The sequence below is a fragment of the Drosophila biarmipes genome, chromosome 2L (assembly GCF_025231255.1).
Source record: "Drosophila biarmipes strain raj3 chromosome 2L, RU_DBia_V1.1, whole genome shotgun sequence".
Lineage (NCBI taxonomy): Eukaryota > Metazoa > Arthropoda > Insecta > Diptera > Drosophilidae > Drosophila > Drosophila biarmipes.
The window spans coordinates 7,034,437-7,057,935 of NC_066612.1; the positions used below are offsets into that span (position 1 = coordinate 7,034,437).

The 23,499-nt window shown below is 52.3% G+C and overlaps 1 protein-coding gene across 5 annotated transcripts in view; it reads left to right on the forward strand.

Moving 5' to 3' along the window:
• LOC108027660 (uncharacterized) overlaps window positions 1-23,499 on the forward strand; it is a 118,618-nt gene that overhangs the window by 83,295 nt on the left and 11,824 nt on the right. For all 5 annotated transcript variants that reach the window (XM_050885001.1, XM_050885002.1, XM_050885004.1 and 2 more), the window contains 29 exons: window positions 41-688; window positions 743-1,060; window positions 1,118-1,453; window positions 1,522-2,136; window positions 2,197-2,841; window positions 2,901-3,212; window positions 3,276-3,614; window positions 3,678-3,986; window positions 4,050-4,994; window positions 5,058-5,369; window positions 5,430-5,774; window positions 5,828-6,127; window positions 6,194-7,144; window positions 7,253-7,570; window positions 7,634-7,966; window positions 8,027-8,341; window positions 8,399-8,704; window positions 8,761-9,408; window positions 9,472-9,783; window positions 9,848-10,186; window positions 10,248-11,510; window positions 11,573-11,887; window positions 11,953-13,551; window positions 13,615-13,929; window positions 13,990-14,637; window positions 14,704-15,666; window positions 15,760-17,751; window positions 17,821-18,126; window positions 18,196-23,004. In XM_050885001.1, coding sequence (XP_050740958.1) covers window positions 41-688; window positions 743-1,060; window positions 1,118-1,453; window positions 1,522-2,136; window positions 2,197-2,841; window positions 2,901-3,212; window positions 3,276-3,614; window positions 3,678-3,986; window positions 4,050-4,994; window positions 5,058-5,369; window positions 5,430-5,774; window positions 5,828-6,127; window positions 6,194-7,144; window positions 7,253-7,570; window positions 7,634-7,966; window positions 8,027-8,341; window positions 8,399-8,704; window positions 8,761-9,408; window positions 9,472-9,783; window positions 9,848-10,186; window positions 10,248-11,510; window positions 11,573-11,887; window positions 11,953-13,551; window positions 13,615-13,929; window positions 13,990-14,637; window positions 14,704-15,666; window positions 15,760-17,751; window positions 17,821-18,126; window positions 18,196-23,004 — 21,156 coding nt within the window. The remainder of the gene's footprint in view (window positions 1-40; window positions 689-742; window positions 1,061-1,117; window positions 1,454-1,521; window positions 2,137-2,196; window positions 2,842-2,900; window positions 3,213-3,275; window positions 3,615-3,677; window positions 3,987-4,049; window positions 4,995-5,057; window positions 5,370-5,429; window positions 5,775-5,827; window positions 6,128-6,193; window positions 7,145-7,252; window positions 7,571-7,633; window positions 7,967-8,026; window positions 8,342-8,398; window positions 8,705-8,760; window positions 9,409-9,471; window positions 9,784-9,847; window positions 10,187-10,247; window positions 11,511-11,572; window positions 11,888-11,952; window positions 13,552-13,614; window positions 13,930-13,989; window positions 14,638-14,703; window positions 15,667-15,759; window positions 17,752-17,820; window positions 18,127-18,195; window positions 23,005-23,499) is intronic.

The following is a 23,499-nucleotide window of genomic DNA, read 5'->3' on the forward strand; positions in this document are numbered from 1 at the left end:
AGAGAAACAGACACACCTTTACCAGAGTTACCTTTCCCAGTTGAACCTCCTGTGCGTGATGTCGCCCCCGTTGATCCCTGTCGCCCATCTCCTTGTGGACCCTACTCCCAGTGTCGCCCAGTGGGCGAGGCTCCTGCCTGTTCCTGTCTGGAAACCTACATTGGACGACCCCCAAACTGCCGGCCGGAATGTGTCACTAGTTCGGACTGCTCCAGTCAACTGGCCTGTGTCAACCAAAAGTGCGTCGATCCCTGCCCGGGACGTTGTGGCATTAATGCCGAGTGCCATGTTGTCAGCCATGCTGTGCAATGTATCTGCCAGCAGGGCTTCAACGGAGATCCGTTTGTACAGTGCCGACCGGAGATCGCCTATGAAAATGAAATCCGCACACCGTGCAACCCAAGTCCATGTGGACCGAATGCCGTGTGCCGCGATCGAAATGGAGTTGGATCCTGCCAGTGTTTGCCGGAGTACTTTGGCGATCCCTACGCGGGTTGTCGCCCGGAGTGCATGCTTGACTCGGATTGTCCCTCGAATAGGGCTTGTCAACAACTCAGATGCCAGGATCCCTGCCCAGGAACTTGCGGCCAAAATGCCAACTGTCAAGTGGTTAATCATTTGCCACAATGCACTTGCCTCACCGGATATGTGGGTGACCCCTACCGGCTGTGTAATCGACTGCCAGAACGTAAGCACCAGCCAGCTTTACCCTATTCCCTTTTACTCAAGTTCCACATTTTAGCTATCCAAAACGAGTATGTTAATCCCTGTCAGCCCACACCTTGTGGTCCCAACTCTCAATGCCGCGTTTCCAATGAACAAGCGGTTTGCTCTTGCCTGCCCTTGTTTGTGGGAAGCCCGCCATCCTGCCGCCCAGAATGCACCATCTCCTCGGAGTGTCCTGTGGATAAGGCTTGTGTTAATCAAAAGTGCGTGGATCCTTGCGCAGCGGATACTTGTGGAAACAATGCCATTTGCAGGGTTCGCAACCACAGCCCCATTTGCAGCTGCATCAGCGGCTACACAGGTGACGCCTTTACGCGTTGCTTCCCCATTCCACGTAAGCTTGATTCTAGTTACCCTTGGGTTAAAGATAGTAAATCACTCCGTACAACAGCGCCAATTGTTGAGACCAAAGACGAACCCCTGAGGGATCCCTGTATACCAACACCCTGTGGCCCTAACTCCGAGTGTCGCAATATTAACGGAGTGCCTGCCTGTTCCTGCCTGGCTAACTTTGTTGGTCAAGCTCCCAATTGTCGCCCCGAGTGCACTATAAACTCGGAATGTCCTAGTCAACTGGCGTGCATCAACCAAAAGTGCCGCGATCCCTGCCCAGGAGCATGTGGTCAAAATGCCGTGTGCAGTGTCATCAATCATACACCACTCTGCGCTTGCATCGATGGTTACATAGGAAATCCATTCACCAACTGCAATCCCAAGCCTCCAGAACGTAGGTGTTTTAAGAGATTTCAAAGATCGTTTGATGGTTTACCCCGTCGATATTTTTACTTTTTGTAGCTGTAGCACCACCAGTAGCCGACGATCCTTGCAATCCATCGCCCTGCGGGGCTAACGCTCTTTGCCGAAACGGCCAGTGCTCGTGTATACCCGAGTACCAGGGAGATCCGTATGTCTCTTGTCGCCCAGAGTGTGTTCTAAACACAGATTGCCCAAGAGATCGGGCTTGTGTGCGCAACAAGTGCATCGATCCCTGCCCCGGAACTTGTGGGGTGAACGCCCTATGTGAGGTTACCAACCATATTCCGATTTGCCGCTGTCCAGAACAGATGTCCGGTAACGCTTTCTTCGAGTGCCGACCAGTGCCGCCTTCCAAGATTCAAAATCCCTGCCAGCCATCGCCATGTGGCCCCAACAGTCAGTGCCGCGTGGTGCAACAGACTGCGGTCTGTTCCTGCCTGTCTGACTACGTGGGTAGTCCACCGCTGTGTCGACCGGAATGTGTGACCAACTCAGATTGTCCTGCCGATCAGGATTGCCAGAACATGAAGTGTCGCGATCCCTGTCCTGGTACCTGTGGCTTCAATGCCCTCTGCAACGTGGTCAACCATCGTCCCTTCTGCAGCTGCCCCTCTGGCATGTCCGGAAATCCCTTCGTGAGCTGTCAGCAGCTAAGTAAGCCGCCTCGGTTTTTGGTTAATCCTTCTCCCATGCTTAAGTTTGGCGTTATTTCAGTAATACGCGATGAGAGACCACAGAATCCATGCCAGCCATCACCTTGTGGGCCCAACTCTGAATGTCGCGTGTCAGGAGAATCGCCTTCCTGTTCTTGCCTTCCCGAATTTGTGGGTGCTCCGCCCAACTGTCGACCAGAATGCATTTCGAATTCTGAATGTCCAACAAACCAAGCCTGCATCAATCAGAAATGCGCAGATCCCTGTCCAGGATTGTGTGGTCAAAATGCCATTTGCCGGGTGTTCAGTCATAGTGCCTCTTGCTTGTGTGACAATGGCTTCACCGGAGATCCGTATAGTCAGTGCAGTCCATTTAGGGATTCACCTCCCGAAGTGCTGCAGCCCTGCAATCCCAGTCCTTGCGGCGTGAACGCCAAGTGCGAGGAGCGTGGTGGTGCAGGATCCTGCCAGTGTCTGCCTGACTACTTTGGGAATCCCTATGATGGTTGCCGTCCTGAATGCGTTCTGAACTCTGACTGCCCCTCGAATCGGGCATGTGTCAACCAAAAATGTCGCGATCCCTGTCCGGGAACATGTGGCCAGAGCGCCGAATGCCAGGTGGTCAATCACTTGGCCACTTGTAATTGCCTTTCTGGTTACACCGGAGATCCATACAGTCTGTGTCGCATAATAGTCAACGAGCCACGTAAGGATGTTTGTCAGTTTTCTCTAGGATGCTGTGACCATCTTTGGCCTATTTTTTAGCTGAACGCGTTTATGTGAATCCTTGCCAGCCGTCTCCATGCGGTCCCAACTCACAATGCCGTGAAGTCAACGAGCAAGGAGTCTGCTCTTGCTTGCCGGAGTTTATTGGTAGCCCACCCGCGTGTCGTCCGGAATGTACCAGTAGTTCGGAGTGCGCCGCCGACAAGGCTTGTGTAAACCGCAAGTGTGTGGATCCATGTCCAAATGTTTGTGGTCAGCAAGCAGAGTGTCGTGTGCGTAATCACAACCCCATTTGCACCTGTCTTAGCGGATTTACGGGTGATCCATTCACTCGTTGTTACCCCCAGCCGGGTGAGAAAACAGCAATGATTCGAAATGGCTTCCCAGTTACCATAAAAAACAAACCAATTTCAGCTCCACCCCCGATCATTGAACGTGAACCCCTTGACCCTTGTGTTCCTTCGCCTTGCGGAGCGAATTCTCAGTGTCGCGAGATTCACGGCACTCCATCCTGCTCCTGTCTCCCGCAATATCTGGGAACTCCACCCAATTGCCGGCCGGAGTGTTCCATTAATGCCGAGTGCCCCAGCCATCAGGCCTGTATTAATCAGAAGTGCCGCGATCCCTGTCCCGGCTCTTGTGGCCTCAACACCCAATGCAATGTGATTAACCACACGCCCATCTGCAGTTGTGTGTCCGGTTACATCGGGGATCCATTCAGCGTTTGTAATCCTCAGCCAATACCTGAGAAAAGTAAGACCCATCCCCAACTAAGACTGAAGAGTATTATTCACATCCTACCTTTTAACAAACCAGTTCGAGACCCACTGCCTCCTGAAGATCCCTGCAACCCATCGCCCTGTGGCTCCAACGCCCAATGCAACAATGGAGTGTGCTCTTGCTTGCCCGAGTACCATGGAGATCCTTATACCGGTTGTCGACCTGAGTGCGTTCTACATACAGATTGTGACCGTAGTAAGGCTTGTGTCCGTCACAAGTGCGTTGACCCATGTCCAGGTGTCTGTGGCATTAACGCGATATGCGAGGTCCTGAACCATATACCCAACTGCCGCTGCTTAGAAGGAATGCAAGGCAACGCCTTCATTCAGTGTAGCCCAATTCCACGTAAGAAGAGCTTACCCAAAACCCACCTCCTTCTCAGACACTACAAAGTCGCAAAATTTACAGAGCTCGACGTGGTGCAGAATCCTTGCCAGCCTTCACCATGTGGACCCAATTCTCAGTGTCGCGTTGTCAACCAGCAGGCCATATGCACCTGCATCGCGCCCTTCATAGGAAGCCCGCCGTTCTGTCGTCCGGAATGTACCACCAACTCGGAGTGTCCCTTGAACCTAGCCTGTCGCAACCAGAAGTGCACTGATCCCTGTCCCGGCGTTTGTGGTCGCGGTGCGCAGTGCCATGTGACCAATCACTCGCCATTCTGTCGCTGCTTGGAACGCTACACGGGTAATCCGTTTGTGAGTTGCCAACAGATCATCGAGCCTCCGGTTCCGCCACCAAGGCAAACCTGCCTGCCATCACCATGCGGACCCTACTCCCAGTGCCGAGAAGTAAATGAATCCCCGTCTTGCACTTGCCTGGCGGACTACATTGGAGCACCACCCAACTGTCGTCCTGAGTGCGTCACCAGTTCAGAGTGTCCCACGAATCAGGCCTGCATTCAGCAAAAGTGTCGCGATCCTTGCCCTGGATTATGCGGACAATCTGCGGAATGCAGAGTCATTTCGCACACGCCAAGCTGCGTTTGTCCGGAGGGAATGGAAGGTGATCCATTTACCCAGTGTACCGTGAAGAGGATTCAGCAACTAGACCAGTTAGATCCGTGCAATCCTAGTCCTTGTGGAGTCAATGCTCGCTGTACGTCTCGCCAAGATGCCGGGTCATGTCAGTGCTTGCCGGAATACTTTGGCAATCCTTACGAGGGATGTCGCCCTGAGTGCGTCCTCAATTCGGATTGTCCCTCGAACAAGGCTTGCCAGCAACAGAAGTGCCAGGATCCCTGTCCAGGAACTTGCGGTCAGAATGCCATCTGTAATGTGCTAAATCATGTACCCAGTTGTAGCTGCATAACAGGATTCTCCGGAGATCCATATCGCTCGTGTGTCCCAGAACGTAAGACAAGCAGTCAAAGATCTTTGAATTTTGTAAACTTCCACGAGTTACCTACCTTTATAGCCGTCAAGGAGTACGTCAATCCCTGCCAGCCATCGCCATGTGGTCCAAATTCCCAGTGTAGGGAAGTCAACGAACAAGCCATTTGCTCATGTCTGCCGGATTATGTGGGTGCGCCACCTGTTTGTCGCCCCGAGTGCACGTTATCCTCAGAGTGTCCGGCTGACAAGGCCTGTGTAAACCAGAAGTGTGTCGATCCCTGTCCCAACACTTGTGGGGAACAGGCCATCTGCCGAGTCGTGAATCACAGTCCTATTTGCTCTTGTCGCGCCGGTTACATGGGCGATGCCTTCTTCCGCTGTTTCCCCAAGCCTCGTAAGTGATGTTATCCCTAAAAGGAAGTCCCCGGTCTTAACTTTCTTATCATTCCGAAAGCTGAACCACCTACGCCCATACAAAAGGCACCGATTGATCCCTGTGTACCCTCTCCATGTGGTCCGTACTCTCAGTGTCGTGCCCAGGGAGATGCTCCCGCTTGTTCCTGCTTGGTGGGTTACTTGGGAGCCTCTCCCAACTGTCGCCCCGAATGCCGCATCAATGCCGAGTGTCTCAGCAGTCAGGCGTGCATCAATGAGAAGTGTAGAGATCCCTGTCCCGGTTCTTGTGGCTATGGGGCCATTTGTAATGTGATTAATCACACGCCTAGCTGCACATGTCCAGCTGGATATTCCGGAGATCCATTTAGTCAGTGCCAACCACTGCCGCCACCGCCGCCAACACGTAAGACTAAAAAAAAGCAAGTTTAGAAAGGATTCAAACCATTCTCTTCTCAGCCGTTAAGCTCGACGATCCGTGCAACCCCTCACCCTGCGGTCCAAATGCCCAGTGCAACAATGGAGTCTGTACCTGCATTCCCGAATACCATGGCGATCCCTACAGTGGTTGCCGACCAGAGTGCATCACCAGTGCGGATTGCTCCCGTGAGCTCGCCTGTTCGCGCCACAAGTGCTTCGACCCTTGCCCCGGAACATGTGCCCCCAATGCCATCTGTACTGTCCTAAACCACGTGCCCATGTGCACTTGTCCAGAGGGTTATAATGGCAACGCGTTTGTGCAGTGCCAGCCTACAGCACGTAAATATTTCCCTTCTAGTTCGTGTTCGAGTCCCAACGATACCCAATGCAAACATTCCCTTGCAGCCCCTGTCCTTGTCCAGCCTTGTCAGCCCTCTCCATGTGGACCCAATTCCCAATGCCGCGAGGTCAACCAGCAGGCCGTATGTTCCTGTGTCCAAGGATACTTTGGAACCCCGCCACTCTGTCGTCCGGAGTGTACATCGAACTCGGAGTGTGTGACCCACCTGGCGTGTGTCAACCAGAGGTGCAGTGATCCTTGTCCCGGTTCGTGTGGACGCAATGCCCAGTGCAGTGTGGTCAACCACAACCCGTTCTGTATTTGTCTGCCAAGGTTTACTGGCAATCCTTTCGTGGGTTGTCAGCAGATCATCGAGCCACCACGTCAGGATATTGTGCCTCAGGATCCTTGTCGTCCTTCACCTTGTGGTCCGAACTCTGAGTGTCGCGCTGTTGGTGAGACACCAACATGCACCTGTCTATCGGAATTCGTTGGATCACCACCATATTGCAAGCCCGAATGTGTGGCCAACTCTGAATGTCCTTCGAACCTGGCCTGTATCAATCAAAAGTGTCGCGATCCCTGTCCCGGATTGTGTGGTCAAAGTGCCACCTGCCGCGTCGTCTCCCACACAGCAATGTGCATTTGCGACGTTGGACTGACCGGAGATCCCTTCACCCAATGCCAGCCTATTGTTCAGGATGTGGAGATCATCAATCCCTGCCAGCCATCTCCCTGCGGCGCCAATGCAGAGTGCATCCAACGGAATGGAGCCGGAGCTTGTCAGTGTCTCTCAGACTACTTTGGAAACCCCTACGAGGGATGTCGGCCGGAGTGTGTTCTAAATTCTGACTGCCCATCAAACCGAGCTTGTCAGCAGCAGAAGTGCCGTGATCCTTGCCCTGGGAGCTGTGGACAGAATGCCGAGTGCAATGTGGTGAACCACACACCTATGTGCAACTGCTTCGCTGGATATATTGGCGATCCCTACCGCTATTGTAGCCAACCGCCAGAACGTAAGCGAGTTCCAATTATTCTCGTAGTTGTACTAAACTTGGTCGTAGTCATGGATGTAGTTACTAATTTCAAATGTTGTTTTGTACTGTATTCCTAACCATAACTAGCTGTTGTCCATGAGTATGTGAACCCCTGTCAACCGTCCCCTTGTGGACCGAATTCCAATTGTCGCGAGGTCAACGAGCAGGCAGTATGCTCCTGCCGTTTCGAGTTCGAGGGAGCCCCACCCAACTGCCGACCCCAGTGCACCTCAAGCTCAGAATGCGCCCCCAACAGGGCGTGTATCAACCAAAAGTGCGTTGATCCCTGTCCCGGAGTATGTGGTCGGCAGGCAATCTGCGAGGTGCGCAACCATAGTCCCATTTGTAGGTGTCCCACCGGCATGACCGGGGATCCCTTTGTGCGCTGTTTGCCCCGACCAACAAGTAAGGAGAAAGAAAATTCTTATGTATGTTCGACCAACCCTAATCCGTTTAACCCGATGCCAGTCCCACTACCGCCCCTAAGAGATGTAGCTCCCTACCGCGATCCCTGCCTGCCCTCACCCTGTGGCCTTTACTCGTCGTGCAGGAATCAACAGGATCAGGCCGTTTGCTCTTGCTTGCCAAACTACTTTGGCACTCCACCGCATTGTCGTCCTGAGTGTACCATCAATGCCGAGTGTCCAAGCCACTTGGCCTGCATCGGCGAACGCTGCCGTGATCCTTGTCCCGGTGCCTGTGGTCAGCAGACCGAGTGCCGAGTCATCAGCCATGTTCCCAGTTGTGTTTGCCTACGAGGCTACGTGGGCGACGCCTTTGTAGCCTGCCATCCGGCACCACGTAAGAGAGTTGTCCAGAGTGTTAAACCCTTTTCAAGACTAAGACCAAACCCTATTGCAGCCCCACCAGCCCGTGAAGAACCCCGTGATCCCTGCAATCCCAGTCCCTGCGGCAGTAATGCCATTTGCTTCAATCAGGGAGAGTGCACATGTGTGGCCGACTATCAGGGTGATCCCTATGTGGCGTGCCGACCCGAGTGTGTTCTCAGTTCGGAGTGTCCCCGCAATCTGGCCTGTGTACAGCAGAAGTGTACTGATCCTTGTCCCGGAACCTGTGGCAACAATGCCATCTGCGATGTGGTCAACCACATCGCCATGTGTCATTGTCCCGATCGGATGACTGGCAATGCCTTTGTGCAATGTACCTCAGTGCAATGTAGGTTAATCCTTCTTTTTTTGATGAATGTCAGTTCAATCCCTACCTGTTCTCTAGTGGATGTGTACCGCAATCCTTGTAATCCCTCGCCCTGCGGCTCCTATGCCGTATGTCGGGAGCAGAATGGACAGGCTGTGTGCAGCTGTCTTCCCAACTACTTTGGGGTTCCACCTTCATGCCGACCCGAGTGTAGCACCAACTATGATTGTCCCCCTAGCTTGGCGTGTCAGAATCAGCGGTGCATCGATCCTTGTCCAGGATCTTGTGGGGCCTATGCCGAGTGTCGAACTGTCAGCCACAGTCCGTTCTGTAGTTGCAGACCCGGATATACCGGAAACCCCATCGTTCAATGCCATTTGATTAGTAAGTCTAACAGAACACTTTTAGAGAAGATCATATATTTTATGCCCCACCTTTAGTTGAACCCCAGCGAGATATTTCGCCCCAAGATCCCTGCCAGCCCTCACCCTGTGGACCGAACAGCGAGTGTCGCCGCTTGGGAGACACACCCTCCTGTTCCTGCCTGCCTAACTTCTTTGGAACACCACCCAACTGTCGACCCGAATGTGTGTCCAACTCCGAGTGCAGTCAGTTGCAAGTGTGCACAAATAACCGGTGCAGAGATCCGTGTCCGGGTCTCTGTGGCACTGATGCCTTGTGTCGCGTAATCAGTCACAGTGCCATGTGCTACTGCCAACCGGGATACACTGGTGATCCATACGTCCGTTGTGAACCACATATTCAAAGGGAACCAGTTGAGGTGGTGCAACCATGCAATCCAAATCCCTGCGGCACCTTCGCAGAGTGTCGTCAGCAGAATGGAGTCGGTTCCTGTCAGTGTCTGCCGGAGTATTTTGGCAATCCCTACGAGGGATGTCGTCCTGAGTGTGTTCTCGACTCCGATTGTCCCTCTCAGCTGGCCTGTGTCAATCAGAAATGCCGCGATCCCTGTCCTGGCAGTTGTGGCCAGAATGCCGAATGCTTTGTGCGTAATCATCTTCCCACTTGCAACTGCCTCAGTGGTTATGTAGGAGACCCCTACCGCTATTGCAACATTGAACAGAAACGTAAGCAGATCTCTCCCATACCGTCCGCAAATTAGCTTCTAGACATCTTTAACTCTTTCACAGCGGTTCGGGAATATGTCAATCCCTGTCAACCTTCGCCATGTGGTCCCAACTCCCAGTGCCGCGAGCAGAACGGTGTAGCCACCTGCTCCTGTCTGCCGGAGTTTGTTGGTCTTCCTCCGGGCTGCCGGCCTGAGTGTACAGTCTCTTCGGAGTGTAATCTTGACAAGGCCTGCGTTCGCCACAAGTGTGTTGATCCCTGCCCCGGTGCCTGTGGCAGTTTCGCCAATTGCCGGGTGGTTAATCATGCTCCATTGTGCTCTTGTCAATCAGGTTACACAGGAGACCCCTTCACCCGTTGTTACCCTGTGCCCCGTAAGTTTTCAAATCTGAAAAGTGACTTTATACCCTGTCCTCACCCTAAACCTTACCCTTTTAGCTCCACCTACCCATATTATCCAAGATGTAGAACGAGATCCTTGCCAACCATCTCCCTGTGGAGCCAATGCTCAGTGCAGGCAATCCCAGGGTCAGGCCATCTGTTCCTGTTTACCCAACTACTTTGGAGCCCCACCTAATTGTAGACCCGAGTGCACTCAGAGTTCAGAGTGTCTGTCCAGTTTGGCTTGCATCAATCAACGATGCGCTGATCCCTGTCCAGGTTCCTGCGCCTACAATGCCATTTGTCATGTGCGCAATCACGTGCCCAGCTGTCAATGTCCAGTGGGCTATGTGGGTGATCCGTTCACAAACTGTCAACCTGAACCTCAGCCACCACGTAAGAAATACTGAGTCTAAATCTTGTTAGCCAGTGTATAATTCCTTGTCCTAACCCTTAGCAAAACCCATTGCCCTCGACGATCCCTGCAATCCATCCCCCTGCGGAGCAAATGCCCTGTGCCAGAATGGTCAATGTTCATGCATAGCCGAGTATCAGGGAGATCCTTATACTGGCTGTCGTCCGGAGTGTGTCTTAAATGCAGATTGTTCCCGAAATCGCGCTTGTGTGCGTCATAAGTGTATTGATCCTTGTCCAGGAACTTGTGCTCCTAATGCCATCTGCGATGTGATTAATCACATAGCCATGTGTCGTTGCCCAGAGCGCATGACAGGCAATGCCTTCATCCAGTGTGAAACGCCACCAGTATCACTTGCTCCTCCTGATCCCTGCTACCCTTCGCCTTGTGGTCCAAACAGTCGCTGCCGTGTGTTTAACGACAACGCTGTGTGTTCCTGCATTGAGGATTTCATCGGAACCCCACCAAACTGTCGACCAGAATGTTCACATAACTCGGATTGCCTGCCTAGATTGGCCTGCCAAAATCAGCATTGCATGGATCCATGTCCAGGAACTTGTGGCTTTAATGCCCTCTGTCATGTTGTAAACCATGCACCGATTTGCAGTTGCCCGCCAAGGCACAATGGAAATCCCTTCCTGGGCTGCTTCCCAGAACCAGTGCGACGTGATGAGAATATTCCAAAGAATCCGTGCCAGCCGTCGCCATGTGGTCCATATGCACAGTGCACGGCTGTGGGAGATCAGGCGCAGTGTATCTGCCTTGCTGAATACATTGGAACACCGCCCAATTGCAGACCGGAGTGTGTGACCAATTCAGAGTGTTCTTTCGACAAGGCCTGTTTAAATCAAAGATGCCGTGATCCCTGCCCTGGAAATTGTGGCTCCAATGCCAACTGCCACGTTATAAGCCATGCTGCCATGTGCTACTGCCTACCAGGATATACTGGTGACCCATTCACATCCTGCCGTCAAGTACCACTGATCCAACACGAAGAAATCATTCAACCCTGCTCCCCCAGTCCTTGTGGAGCCAACGCTGTGTGTCGACAGGAAGGCAATGTTGGTTCCTGTCAATGTCTTCCGGAATACTACGGCAATCCCTACGAGATTTGCCGTCCGGAGTGTGTGACAAATAATGATTGCCCGGCGCACAAATCTTGTCAGCAGAATAAGTGTCGGGATCCTTGTCCAGGAGTTTGTGCCCTAAATGCTTTGTGTCGCGTTATTAATCACTTGCCAACTTGTCATTGCCACAATGGCTATGTTGGTGACCCCTATCGCTACTGTCAAATTCCAGAGAAACGTGAGTCCTCGACTGAGTCTGTCCTCCCATAAAAGCTAACCAATCACCTTCCCTACCTTTAGCTGTCCTAAAAGAATATGTCAATCCCTGCCAGCCCTCTCCGTGCGGCTCTAACTCGCAGTGCCGTGAAAACAACGGGCAGGCCATCTGCTCATGCCTTCCCGAGTATGTGGGTGTACCACCCAATTGCCGACCTGAGTGTGTGACCAGTGCAGAGTGTCCTCAGGACAAGGCCTGCATTAGGCAAAAGTGTGCTGATCCCTGCCAGGATGTGTGTGGCTCTAATGCCGATTGTCGTGTTATCCAGCATTCCCCAATTTGCAGTTGTCGTCCTGGTTTCACTGGCGACGCCTTCTCACGCTGCCTGCCCTTGCCACGTAAGACATTTCTCTTTAGGATGCGCCAAAATATTTGGTTGACCCTTTCTTCCTCCAATTTACAGCTCCAAGACCACCGCAGTTAGACGTTTATCGAAATCCTTGCGTACCCTCACCTTGTGGTCAGTACGGCGAATGCCGGGATAACCAGGGAACTGCCACCTGCAGTTGTCTGCCCTCCTACTTTGGCACTCCACCAAACTGTCGCCCCGAGTGTACGATCAACCCCGACTGTCCTGCCCATCTGGCCTGCCAGCAACAGCGTTGTCGCGATCCCTGTCCCGGAGCTTGTGGCTTCAACGCCCTCTGTTCGGTTATCAATCACAACCCAACATGTCAGTGTGCCCCTGGACTCATTGGCAACGCCTTCACAGCCTGCCATACTCCACCTCCAGTAGTTCGGGATCCCCCACAAATAAGTGATCCCTGTTCATTGATTACTTGTGGGCCCAATGCAGTTTGCAACCAGGGACAATGTAGTTGCCTTCCTGAATTCCTGGGTAACCCGTTAGTGGGATGTCGTCCAGAATGTGTGCTTAGCACGGAATGCGACTGGAACAAGGCGTGCGTGAGAAACAAGTGCGTCGATTCTTGTCCTGGAAGATGCGGATCCAATGCCATCTGTGAGGTGCACAGACACGTAGCCATGTGCCACTGTCCCCCGGGAATGACTGGAAATGCCTTCAGCCAATGCCGACCCTTGCCCCCAGCTCCAGTACGCGATGTCGTTGATCCCTGTCAGCCTTCGCCATGTGGTCCAAATGCCCAGTGTCGCAATGTTAATGGACAAGCAGTGTGCTCGTGCCTTAGCGATTTCGTTGGAGTCCCACCTTCATGTCGACCAGAGTGTGTTAGCAATGCGGAGTGTCCGCTACACTTGGCCTGTCTCCAACAACATTGCCGAGATCCCTGTCCCGGAACTTGTGGCCTGAATGCCGAATGCCGTGTGATCAATCACAATCCGAACTGCCATTGTATTGGATCCTTCACGGGAAATCCATACGTGGCCTGTCACCGTCAACCACCGCCCCCTGTCAGAGAGGACCCAATCGATCCTTGCCAACCATCGCCTTGTGGAGCTAATGCGGAATGTCGTGTCCAGGGAAACAATGCCCAATGCAGTTGTTTGGCTGAATTCATTGGTACACCACCCAACTGCAGACCCGAGTGTGTTTCTAACTCGGAGTGTCCCACGAATTTGGCCTGCCTCAATCAGAAGTGCGGCGATCCCTGTCCAGGTTTCTGTGGCTCGAACGCTGAGTGCTATGTGATTAATCATACACCCACCTGCCACTGTATTGCTGGACAAACTGGAAACCCCTACGTGGGATGCCAAGTGGTTAGAGATGATCCCGCCCCGCTTACACCGTGTGTTCCCAGTCCTTGTGGAGCCAATGCTCTTTGTACGGAGAGGAATGGAGCTGGAGCCTGTCAGTGCCTGCCGGAATTCTATGGCAATCCTTACGAGGGTTGCCGGCCGGAGTGCGTTCTCAACTCTGACTGTCCCAGTCACCTGGCTTGTCTCAATCAACACTGCCGGGATCCCTGTCCCGGAACCTGTGGTCCAAATGCTCAATGTCAGGTGCGCGAGCATCTGCCGCAATGCAACTGCCTTGTGGGCTACCAGGGAAATCCCTACGTGTACTGTAGTGTCCTACGTGATCGTAAGCAAATCTTAGAAAGAAACATTTTTAAATTCGATACTTACCCTGATCTTACCCCGATAGCCCTGCCTGAACCAATTCCCTCCCGCCCCTGTCAACCCTCGCCTTGCGGTCCCAACTCGCAGTGTAGAGAGTCGAACAACCAGGCCATTTGCAAGTGCCTGCCGGACTTCATTGGATCCCCACCTGCCTGTAGGCCCGAGTGTACCATCTCCAGCGAGTGTGATTTGACGCTGGCGTGTGTCCAACAACATTGTGTCGATCCCTGTCCAGGTGTTTGCGGCAACAGTGCCCAGTGTCGGGTGATTAATCACAGTCCGCACTGTAGTTGCCTGCCTGGTTTTACGGGTGACGCCATTAGTGGCTGCCAGCGCATACGTAAGACTCAGATTTGTTGTAGTAACCTCGAGAACCTTTATAAAACGAAACCCATTCCAGCACCCGCAATTAGCTACGATCCCCCCAAAGAAACTTTCCGTGATCCCTGTGTTCCCTCTCCCTGTGGAGCCTATGGGCAATGCCTTGCTCAAGGCAACCAGGCTGTGTGCTCATGCCTTCCTGGCTACTTTGGAGCACCACCCAATTGCCAGCCTGAGTGTGTGATTAATCCGGACTGCGCCTCCCATTTGGCATGTATCAGTGAAAAGTGTCGTGATCCGTGCCCCGGTTCTTGTGGACTCCAGGCTCAGTGTAACGTCATCAACCACACGCCCATCTGCAGTTGTCCATCTGGTTATCAGGGCAATCCCTTCATCAGCTGCAAACGAGTTCCCCCACCACCAACTCCAATGCTGCGCGATGAATGTAATCCCTCGCCTTGTGGCTCCAATGCAATCTGTAGACCTGGTGGACAGTGCTCTTGCCTGCCAGACTTCGATGGCAATCCCTATGTGGGCTGTCGCCCGGAGTGCGTCCTCAACACCGACTGTGCGAGAGACAAGGCCTGCCAGCGCAGCAAGTGCATAGATCCTTGTCCAGGATCATGTGGAGTTGGAGCAACTTGCGAGGTGCGCAACCACATTCCAACATGTAGCTGTCCACCCGGAACTTCGGGCAACGCTTTCGTCCAGTGTACCCTTGTACAATGTAGGTTTCAATATAGGAATCTTTTAATTCTAGAGACTCCTCCTAACAACTCCTTGTCCCGTTTAGCTTCACCCGTGGTGCCCTTGAACCCTTGTCAACCATCGCCGTGTGGAAACAATGCCCAATGCCGAGAGGTCAACGACCAGGCCGTTTGCTCTTGCCTGCCTGGCTACTTTGGTGTTCCACCAAAGTGTCGCCCTGAGTGCACCATTAACTCGGACAGTGCTCCACATCTGGCCTGCGTGAACCAACAGTGCCGGGATCCTTGTCCTGGGGCTTGTGGGCAGTTTGCCCATTGCCAGGTCATTCAACATGTGCCGCACTGTAGTTGCCCTCAAGGTTACTCAGGCAACGCCTTCTTCCTGTGCCAGCGTATACCGCCACCACCACCAATCCAAAGGGAACCTGTCAATCCGTGCTATCCATCACCATGTGGAGCCAATGCAGAGTGCACTAATCAAAATGATCAGGCAGTTTGCAAGTGTCTGAAAGATTACGTAGGAACACCCCCCAACTGTCGACCGGAGTGCATTACATCATCGGAGTGTCCAAATAACTTAGCTTGCATAGCTCAGAAATGCAAGGATCCTTGTCCTGGTCTTTGTGGAAACGCAGCCAGCTGTCAAGTGATCAGCCATGTGCCCTCGTGCATCTGCATTGGGGATTATATTGGTGATCCGTACTCTGGATGCTACCCCCGGCCTCAGCTTGAGCGCGACCAAATCAATCCCTGCTCCCAGAACCCGTGCGGAAGCAATGCCGTGTGCAGGGAACGTGGAGGAGCCGGTTCATGTCAGTGTCTACCGGAATATTACGGCAACCCCTACGAAGGATGTCGACCCGAATGCGTAATCAACTCGGATTGTTCGAGCCACTTGGCTTGTTTGAATCAACACTGCCGCGATCCTTGTCCAGGAACCTGTGCCCCCAATGCCCAATGTCAAGTGGTTAATCACGTTCCCAGCTGTAGTTGCTATCCCGGATACAACGGTGATCCTTATCGCCATTGTCGCGTGGTCCAGGCGGAACGTAAGCAGTCTCCTCCCACTCAACCGTTTAATCCTTGCACTAACACACCAATTTACTATTACTCCCAATCTGCACTCTTATGTCCCTCTCCAGCCGTCGAAGTTGTCCATTTTGATCCCTGCCAGCCCTCGCCATGTGGTCCCAACTCTCAATGCACTGAATCCCAAGGTCAGGCAGTGTGTCGCTGCCTGCCCGATTACTTTGGTACCCCACCTGCATGTCGACCCGAGTGCACTACTAATCCCGAATGTCCCAATGACAGAGCTTGTGTGGCCAGAAGATGTTCCGACCCTTGTGCGGGTGCTTGTGGTCTGAATGCGATTTGTCGAGCGCACCAGCATAGAGCCCATTGCTCTTGTCATCCTGGTTACGCAGGTGATGCCTATTCGCGCTGCCTGCCCCTACCTCCTCCCCAACCTGCTAGGGACTCACCCATAACCCCCAGAGACCCCTGCGTGCCCTCGCCATGTGGACAGTTTACCCAGTGTAGAGTGGAGTACGGACAAGCCGTGTGCTCTTGCCTATCCTCCTACTATGGAACTCCTCCCTTCTGCCGTCCCGAGTGCACCCAGAACTTAGATTGTCCCAGTCATAGGGCTTGTGTCAATCAACGATGTGTGGATCCCTGCCCCGGGGCTTGTGGTCTATACTCCCAGTGTGATGTGTTTAATCATGTGCCCAGCTGTTCGTGCCCCAGTGGTTTTGTGGGTGACCCCTACTACCGCTGTTATCCCGCGCCAGTACCTTCTCCAACTCCAGTCGCCCCTGCCATAGCGGATGATCCTTGTCACCCCTCGCCCTGCGGTCCCAATGCCCAGTGTTCGAACGGTGTCTGTAGTTGTCTGGCCCTGTACCAGGGTGATCCCTACGTGGGTTGTCGCCCGGAGTGCGTCTTAAGTACTGAATGTCCCTCGGATAAGGCTTGCATCCGTAATCGTTGCCTCGACCCGTGTCCAGGAACTTGCGGATCGGGAGCCTCGTGCCAGGTACATAATCATGCGGCCATGTGCCAGTGTCCGGTTGGCTATCTAGGCAATCCGTATGTGCTGTGCCAGCAGACGTCGCTGCAGTCGCCAGTGGTGCTTCATCCTTGCCAGCCTTCGCCTTGTGGCCCACATGGACATTGCAGGGAAGTGGGCTCGCAAGCGATTTGCACCTGTTTGCCTGGATATTATGGAAACCCTCCAGCCTGTCGACCAGAATGTGTCAGTGATCCAGAGTGTCCACCAAGCTTGGCTTGTGTGAATCACAAGTGCAGCGATCCCTGTCCTGGTGCTTGTGGTTACCTGGCTCAGTGTCATGTAATTAACCACAGTCCACAGTGTGTTTGCCCTGCTGGATACACTGGAAGTCCTTACTCCCAGTGCCAGTTGATTAGAGAATATTACACACCAGTGCAGCGAGAGCCTATTGATCCTTGCTCGTCATCTCCCTGTGGTCCTCATGCCCAATGTAGCAATGAGGGAGACAATGCGGTTTGTCGCTGCCTGCCGGAATACTTGGGAGTACCACCCTACTGTCGACCGGAGTGCATTGCCAACAGTGAGTGTCCCAGCGACAGGGCCTGCATAAACCAGAAGTGCCAGGATCCATGTCCCGGCCTATGTGGATACAACGCCATATGTCGAACCTACAACCATCAGCCAAACTGTGTTTGTGCTCCTGGATTAGTGGGTAATCCGTTTAGCTCCTGTCTGCCGCCCACTCGCCCTCATGTCTCACCTTCTCCTCCAACAACTGCGATACAGGTGCTTCAGTATGAGGAACCGCTCATCAATGGCTGTGAACCAAGCCCTTGTGGAACAAACGCTCAATGCAATCAGCGGAGGGGAGTAGTCTCCTGCGTATGCCTTCCCGACTTCTTCGGTAATCCTTACGAGGCCTGCCGACCGGAGTGCATTTTGAACTCCGATTGTCCTTCGAACAGAGCTTGTGTTCAGCAAAAATGTCGAGATCCGTGTCCTGGCACTTGTGGCCTGAATGCCGAGTGCTATGTCCTAGATCACCTGCCGCGGTGCAGGTGTTTTAGTGGTTACACAGGAAATCCCTCGTCGTACTGCGCACCTGTACCAATTGTCCAACAATGTAAGCATCCAGTTATTCAAAAACCTTTCCCAAATTTAGGCAACTTATTTAATCTGAAAACCTCTTTAGCTCCCTTGACTCCCTGTAATCCCTCGCCATGCGGATCCAATGCTCAGTGTCAACCCTCAAATAATGAAGCAGTGTGCTCCTGCTTACCCGAATTCTATGACATCCCCCCCAACTGTCGTCCCGAGTGTACACTTAACTCAGAATGTTCCTATGATAAGGCTTGCGTGAATCACAAGTGCGTCGATCCGTGTCCCGGAATTTGCGGTATTAATGCCGAGTGTCGTGTACACTATCACAGCCCCATATGTTACTGCATCACTTCGCACACGGGTGATCCATTCACGCGTTGCTACGAGTCCCCAAAAAGTAAGAACACTTCGTATAACATTCGCAAGCCAGTTATCAAAAATTATTTCTTTGTTCCAATTAAAACAGCTGTGCGACCTCAGATATATGACACACCCTCACCTCCCTATCCGGTTGCTATACCCGATCTGGTTTACATACAACAACAACAGCCCGGAATATTAAATATTCCCTCTGTTCCTCAGCCTGGATACCCCCAAACTCAACCACCACATTACAATGTAAACTCTCCAAAACCACAACCGTCGAGTCCCCAACAACCTGGAGTTGTAAACATACCATCACAGCCAGTCTACCCATCACCGCAACCAACGGTTTATAATGTCAACTACCCCTCAACGACTTATCCAGTTCCTCAACAACCCGGTACCCTGAACATTCCTTCCGTACATTATCCGGCTCCTCCGACATCTCAGAGACCCGTGTTTCTACCATCACCTGCGAACCCATCACCTCCACCACAGCCTGGAGTTATTAACATTCCTTCAGTGCCACAACCTGGATATTCTACACCACAGACTTCAGTTTATGACGTAAACTATCCAACTACACCAAGTCCGGTTTCCCAACAACCAGGCGTGGTTAATATACCATCTGCACCACAACCAGCTTATCCTTCTCCGAAACCACCGGTCTACGATGTGAACTATGCCACGTCACCGCCTCCTCAGATACCAGTACAGCCTGGCGTAATCAATATACCCTCTGTGCCGCAACCGACACCTCCCTCGCAACAACCTCCCGTTTATACACCATCAGCTGAGCATCCCGCACCAGCTCCAAAGCCAGGAGTAATTAATATTCCCTCTGTACCGCAACCAACATACCCAACACCACAGCCTCCTGTTTATGATGTCAACTATCCAACGGCATCACTTCCCACTCCTCACCAACCTGGAGTGATAAATATTCCCTCGCCACCTAAACCAGTGCATCCTTCAACCAATTCACCAGTTACTACGCCTTCAACACCACAACAACCTGGAGTTTTAAATATCCCATCGTATCCGCAGCCAGTGCCACCTTCTCATCAACCTCCCATATTTATACCATCCCAGGAAGCACCGAGACCTTCTACACAGCCGGGAATTATCAATATTCCTTCGGTACCGCAACCTGTTTACCCAACACCACAGGCTCCGGTTTACGACGTAAACTATCCAACACAACACCCTGTGATTGCACCGCAACCTGGAGTAATTAATATTCCATCGTCGCCACAGCCAGTGCCTCCGGTTTCTCAACGTCCCGTCTTTATACCATCACCTATAAATACGACACCTGCTCCACAACCAGGAGTTATAAACATACCCTCAGTGGCACATCCAGTGCATCCAACGTACCAACCTCCGGTTGTACAGCGACCGGCCATTTACGATGTGTATTATCCACCACCTCCGGCACGACCGGGAGTGATCAATATTCCTTCTGCGCCACGGCCTATATATCCCGTGCCCCAGCAACCGATCTACGTACCAGCTCCAGTTCTAAATATTCCGGCCCCAAGACCAGTCATACACAACATTCCCTCGGTACCGCAACCAACGTATCCATATCAGAATCCACCTATTCAGGACATCAGTTATCCAGCTCCGCAACCATCTCCGCCAGTACCAGGAATAATAAATATACCTTCGGTGCCACAACCTGTGGCAGTACCCACTCCAGGTGTTATAAATATTCCCTCGCAACCCTCTCCACCGATCTCGGTACCGGCACCAGGAATTGTTAACATTCCATCGGTACCACAACCTGCGTATCCAACTCCGAATCCACCTGTTTACGATGTCAACTATCCAACTCCACAACCCACTCCTCCAGCACCAGGAATTGTCAATATTCCCTCGGTGCCTCAACCCACTCCAGTACCCACTCCTGGTGTTATAAATATTCCCTCGCAACCATCTCCACCGATCTCGGTACCGACACCAGGAATTGTTAACATTCCATCGGTACCACAACCTGCGTATCCAACTCCGAATCCACCTGTTTACGATGTCAACTATCCAACTCCACAACCCACTCCTCCAGCACCAGGAATAGTCAATATTCCCTCGGTGCCTCAACCCACTCCAGTACCCACTCCTGGTGTTATAAATATTCCCTCGCAACCATCTCCACCGATCTCGGTACCGACACCAGGAATTGTTAACATTCCATCGGTTCCACAACCTACGTATCCAACTCCGAATCCTCCTGTTTACGATGTAAACTATCCAACTCCAAAACCCACTGCTTCAGCACCAGGAATTGTCAATATTCCAACGGTGCCTCAACCAGTGCCATCTCCCACTCCTGGCGTGATAAATATACCATCACAACCTTCCCCTCCGATCTCAGAACCAACTTCAGGAATTGTAAATATTCCCTCTATTCCACAACCGACGCCTCAGCCTACTCCTCCGACTCCTGGAATTATAAATATTCCTTCTGTACCTCAGCCGGTACCGTCACACACCCCTGGCGTGATAAATATACCATCACAACCTTCTCCTCCGGTCTCGGTACCGACACCGGGTATTGTGAATATTCCATCTGTTCCACAACCGACGTATCCACCTTCAAATCCACCCGTTTACGATGTCAACTATCCAACGTCCCAACCAACTCCTCCAGCACCAGGAATTATTAATATTCCTTCTGTGCCCCAGCCGGCGCCATCACCTACTCCTGGCGTTATAAATATACCTTCGCAACCGTCACCACCAACTTCAGTGCAACAGCCAGGAGTAATAAGCATTCCATCGCTACCCCAACCCACAACTTCAACCACTCAACATCCGATACATAATGTCCAATATGAGACCCAGAAACCACAACCTATCCCTGGAGTGGTCAACATACCCTCAGTTCCACAACCGCCGTATCCAACTCAAAGGCCATCCTACCAGGATATTAGTTACCCAACATCACAGCCAAGTCCTCCGGTACCTGGAATCATAAATATTCCCTCGGTTCCCCAGCCTGTGCCCTCATCAACTCCTGGAGTGATCAATGTACCCTCACAACCATCCCAACCGGTACCAGCACCAACGCCTGGAATTATCAATATTCCCTCGGCACCACAGCCTATACCAAATCCTGTGCACGAGGTCCACTACGACACTCAGAGACCGCAACCTGTTCCTGGAGTGGTCAAAGTTCCAGCTCGACCCAACTACGATGTGGCCAGACCAGATTTCGAGTTCAACCCGTGCTATCCATCGCCGTGCGGACCTTACTCGCATTGTCACAATCGATTTGGTGTGGCTGCCTGCGTTTGTCTGCCAAACTACAGAGGAACTCCACCCAATTGTCGACCGGAATGCGTCATCAACTCCGATTGTCCATCCAACTTGGCTTGCATCAACGAACAGTGTCGAGATCCTTGCCCAGGATCTTGTGCCTACAATGCCTTATGTCGTGTACACGAACACGAGCCAAATTGCTTCTGTCGACATGGTTACACCGGAGATCCGTATGTTTCCTGTCAACCCACACCCATAGCCCCAGAGGTTCAACGTGAGCCCGTCGAGGCGAAGGATCCGTGTTATCCATCAATCTGCGGGCCAAACGCCGTTTGCAATAACGGAAAGTGCAGCTGCATACCGGAATATAGAGGAGATCCCTATGTTGGCTGTCGACCAGAATGCGTTCTTAATACGGACTGTGCGAAGGATAAGGCTTGTATCGGCCAGAAGTGCCAGGATCCTTGTCCAGGAACTTGCGGACTCAATGCCTTGTGTCATGTGTACTACCATGTGGCCACCTGCACTTGTCCGGAGGAAATGCAAGGAAATGCCTATGTGAGATGTGATCCGACTCCCAAGCGCGATCCTCCTGTCCCACCAGCATCACCCACGACTTTGCCGGCCCTGGTGCCCCAACGTGCTCCGATCGATCCCTGCCGGAACTCACCTTGTGGGCCCAATGCCCAGTGCCGAGCCTACTATGAAACGGCTATTTGCTATTGCTTACCTGATTTTGTTGGAACTCCACCCAACTGTCGTCCAGAGTGTACCTCGAACTCGGACTGTCCCCTTGACAAATACTGTCTGAATCTCAGGTGTCGCGATCCGTGTCCAGGGGCTTGTGGCTTCCGTGCCATTTGCCATGTCCAGAACCACGGTCCACGGTGCGTGTGTCCACCCCACTTGACGGGTGATCCGCACGTGTCTTGCCAAAACATAGGTATACCGAAAATAACGACCATACCAAATGAACCCGAAGCTAATATTACTTTTTTAGTTGTTCCCCCTGTAGAACGCGACGTAGTGAATCCCTGCCAGCCCTCGACCTGCGGCCCCTACTCCGAGTGCCAAGTCACTGCGGGTGGAGCTCGTTGCTCCTGCCTGCCCCAGTACTTCGGCACCCCACCCTTCTGTCGTCCAGAGTGCGTTAACAGCGCCGATTGTCCGGCGGATAAGGCGTGCCGGAATTACAAATGCATTGATCCCTGCCCCGGCAGCTGTGGTCTCTCGGCTCTCTGTCGTGTTGTGGCACATAGCCCCGTGTGCTACTGTCCCGAAGGTTATGTGGGCAATGCTTATAGCATCTGCACCCGACCAGAACCAAGTCCACCTGCCGTGAGAGTCCTTCCCTGCCATCCCAGTCCATGTGGAGTCAATGCTTTCTGTCAACCCCACTTCGACTTTAGCCTTTGCCAGTGTCTGCCGGGCTACTATGGCAATCCTTCCGAGATCTGCCGACCCGAATGCACTGTCAACTCGGATTGTCCAAGTCACAGGGCTTGCATGAGCGAGAAGTGTGGCGACCCCTGTCCCGGGGTTTGTGGCATCAATGCCCTCTGTCAGGTCATCAACCACAACCCGGTGTGTGAATGCCACCCAGGTCATGTGGGCAATCCCTACCGCAGCTGTCACCTTCCTCAGCGAGAACGTAAGAATATCTCCTTATTCGAGCTGCCTAAAAACGACCCTAATGCGCCTTTTCTAAACAACAACGATTTGCTTAAGGTTTTTGCTCCAATGCTTTACTGTGATCTTATCCCATCCCTATTGTTCTCTGATATTTGCTGGAACATTTTAAGGCTGTTATCTTTAATCCCGCAAAACAACAACGCTGTGCTCAATTCTCCTCCTCAGTCTTCTCTTGTTAAGTGCCCTAACTTTCCGCGATATTAAAGATGATCTTGAAAATCTTGCTATTATGTTTAACGTTTACTTGTAATAAACATTTATCGCCGATAATTCTTTAAATTATGATCTCATGCCTTAAAATTAAGCCGATTATCTTTCAGCTACTTCATTTGTATAAACTCAAAACCATCGAGTGTCTTATGAAATCTTCCATCGACTCTGCTCAGTGACAATATGCTAGCTCTATAAATACTTAACCATGCTTTTGGATTGCTTTTAATCAATGCTTCGCTTT